The 2,043-nt window shown below is 51.9% G+C and overlaps 1 protein-coding gene across 1 annotated transcript in view; it reads left to right on the forward strand.

The window, feature by feature from the left end:
• The first annotated feature begins 295 nt into the window (after positions 1-295).
• The window catches only part of ITLN2 (intelectin 2), a 6,733-nt gene continuing 4,985 nt past the window's right edge, over positions 296-2,043 (forward strand). The window contains 3 exon segments of the mRNA XM_007121847.1: positions 296-307; positions 531-594; positions 1,216-1,326. Of these exon segments, the coding sequence (XP_007121909.1) occupies positions 296-307; positions 531-594; positions 1,216-1,326 (187 nt within the window).

Genomic DNA, 2,043 nt, shown 5'->3' on the forward strand with positions numbered 1-2,043 from the left:
CCTTCTCATTGCCAGGGTTCAAGGCCCGGGGACCTTTAAGGGAAGGACTCCCGAGGGAGGGACCTGCAGCCTGAAGTGAGCAGGGCTCAGCAGGGCCCTCGTGGTTTGCTCTCCCCATAAAGACTCAGCACTTCACCCACCTCAGGAGTTTCTGCAGAGGCGGTAGCTCTGAGTCTCCACTTGGCTGGGAACTCTCAGCTCCTGGCATCTGTGAGGAAGGAAGGAGGGAGCTCTCCGTACTGTGAGGAAGGTGTTTCTGAGTCTGAGACAAGATCCGAGCGTGTGGGGAGCCATGATGCCAGCTCAGGTCTGGTCTTGGTCTCAGAGATGGGGAGTTTCAGAGAAAGGAGCCCATGGCCCCTTAAGGATTTGTAGCATTGGATAGAGGTGGGGGCTATTCCAGGAGGTTCCAGAATGCTCATAAGCCCATCACTTTCCATTTGAGGTTTCCTTACTCAGAAAGTTCAAAGAGCAAGGATGGAAGGAAAAGATGGACAAGCCAAGACCTTGTGCATCTCCTTTCCACTTAGGGGACAGGGGCTGGATTCCGCCTCCTGCTGTTCCTCTCTTTGGCCACCAGAGGGCCTAGTGCAGGTCAGTCACTCAGGAGCCGCAGTTTCTTCAGCTCACCTGAGGTTTGCAGTGGAGCAGGAGTAGAGCTGGGCTGGATGCTGAAGTCCTGGGCCAGAGGGGAGTTATGAAGATGCAGAGAGGCCACACTTTGCAGCCGACTTGAGATGTGGCCTGGGTGCTGACTGCTGGCCTCTCTGGGGTCTGGTCTGAAGCAAAGGCATGTCTTGGGGCCGCACTCTGTGCCTCTGTGTGGCTTAGGAGGCTCAGGGAGCCATGATAAAGACCGTGCTCCCTTCTAGCTACTCCTACTGCTATGGCCTCGGCCCGGGGATTCCCAGAGGGAGCTGGGTGGTCGGAGCTGTGTCCAGGGAATATCCTTCTTTAGTCCCCATCCTCACAATTCCATCCTCACAGTAGGTGTAATGATAGTTTTCATTTTTAATTAATTGACCAGAAGAATGCAAGTGTTAAGCCTGTACTAGAGTGTGGATCAGCTAGTCTTAGCAGAGAGGATCCTGACCTCTGGGGCCTCATAGTGCAGGGATGAACTGGTGAAGTGGGCAGGGTCTGGGATCTGATGGCCAGGAAGGCTGCTGTCAGCAGTACCAGACTATTAATGAGAATTATCTTCGCGTCCTCTAGCAGCGACCCATTCTCCTGAGACATTTTGGGAGAGCAAAATCTGTGCTTCCTTCCTGTCTTTCCTGCCTAGAAGCATCAAGGAAATCAAAGAAAGTTGTGGTGAAGCAAGTGGTGAGTTATAAACCAACTCAGCATCCTCTCATTGTAGTCACTTTTAAGCTAAACGGACCCCAGTCACGGACAGCAAGAGAAGTGTGCCCATCACTCCTGTCTGCTCTGACTCCAGCTACAGCCAAGGAGATTTCCAGTGAGAATTTTGAGGCTTTTCGGTCCCACGCAGGCACAGCAGACATGATCTTCTGAACACAGAGAGAATGCAGTGTTCCTGGTGACTCTTCAGGTGGTGGCCAGAGCAGTGATGAGTCTAAGATTTTCCCCTTCTTGTAAGCTAAAGAGTTAGCCTGCCACAGTTTCATAGATGCTGGCAGAAAATATGAAACTCCTGACAGTGAGACAAAGAAATTTATTATTCACATTCATAGCAGTAGCCAGAGTATCAGCATTTTCCTGTGTTGGTTCCCTGAGTCCCACCCCCACAGGGTGATGTGAAGAGGGCCAGGAAACATTTGCAGATTTAGTTTGTTTGCCAAGCAGTTCGTAAATTGGGTTCGTCAAGCAACTACAAACCTTTTCAGAGAAGATAGTTTATTCTCTTTGGGGCTGAGTATGAGGAGGAAGTCTGCGCTTAGAGAATCTAAACCTTTTTTTTTTTTTTGCGGTACGCGGGCCTCTCACTGTTGTGGCCTCTCCCGTTGCGGAGCACAGGCTCCGGACGTGCAGGCTCAGCGGCCATGGCTCACGGGCCCAGCCCCTCCGCGGCATGTGGGA

This window comes from Physeter macrocephalus, chromosome 4 (assembly GCF_002837175.3).
Source record: "Physeter macrocephalus isolate SW-GA chromosome 4, ASM283717v5, whole genome shotgun sequence".
In the NCBI taxonomy this organism is placed as follows: Eukaryota; Metazoa; Chordata; class Mammalia; order Artiodactyla; family Physeteridae; genus Physeter; species Physeter macrocephalus.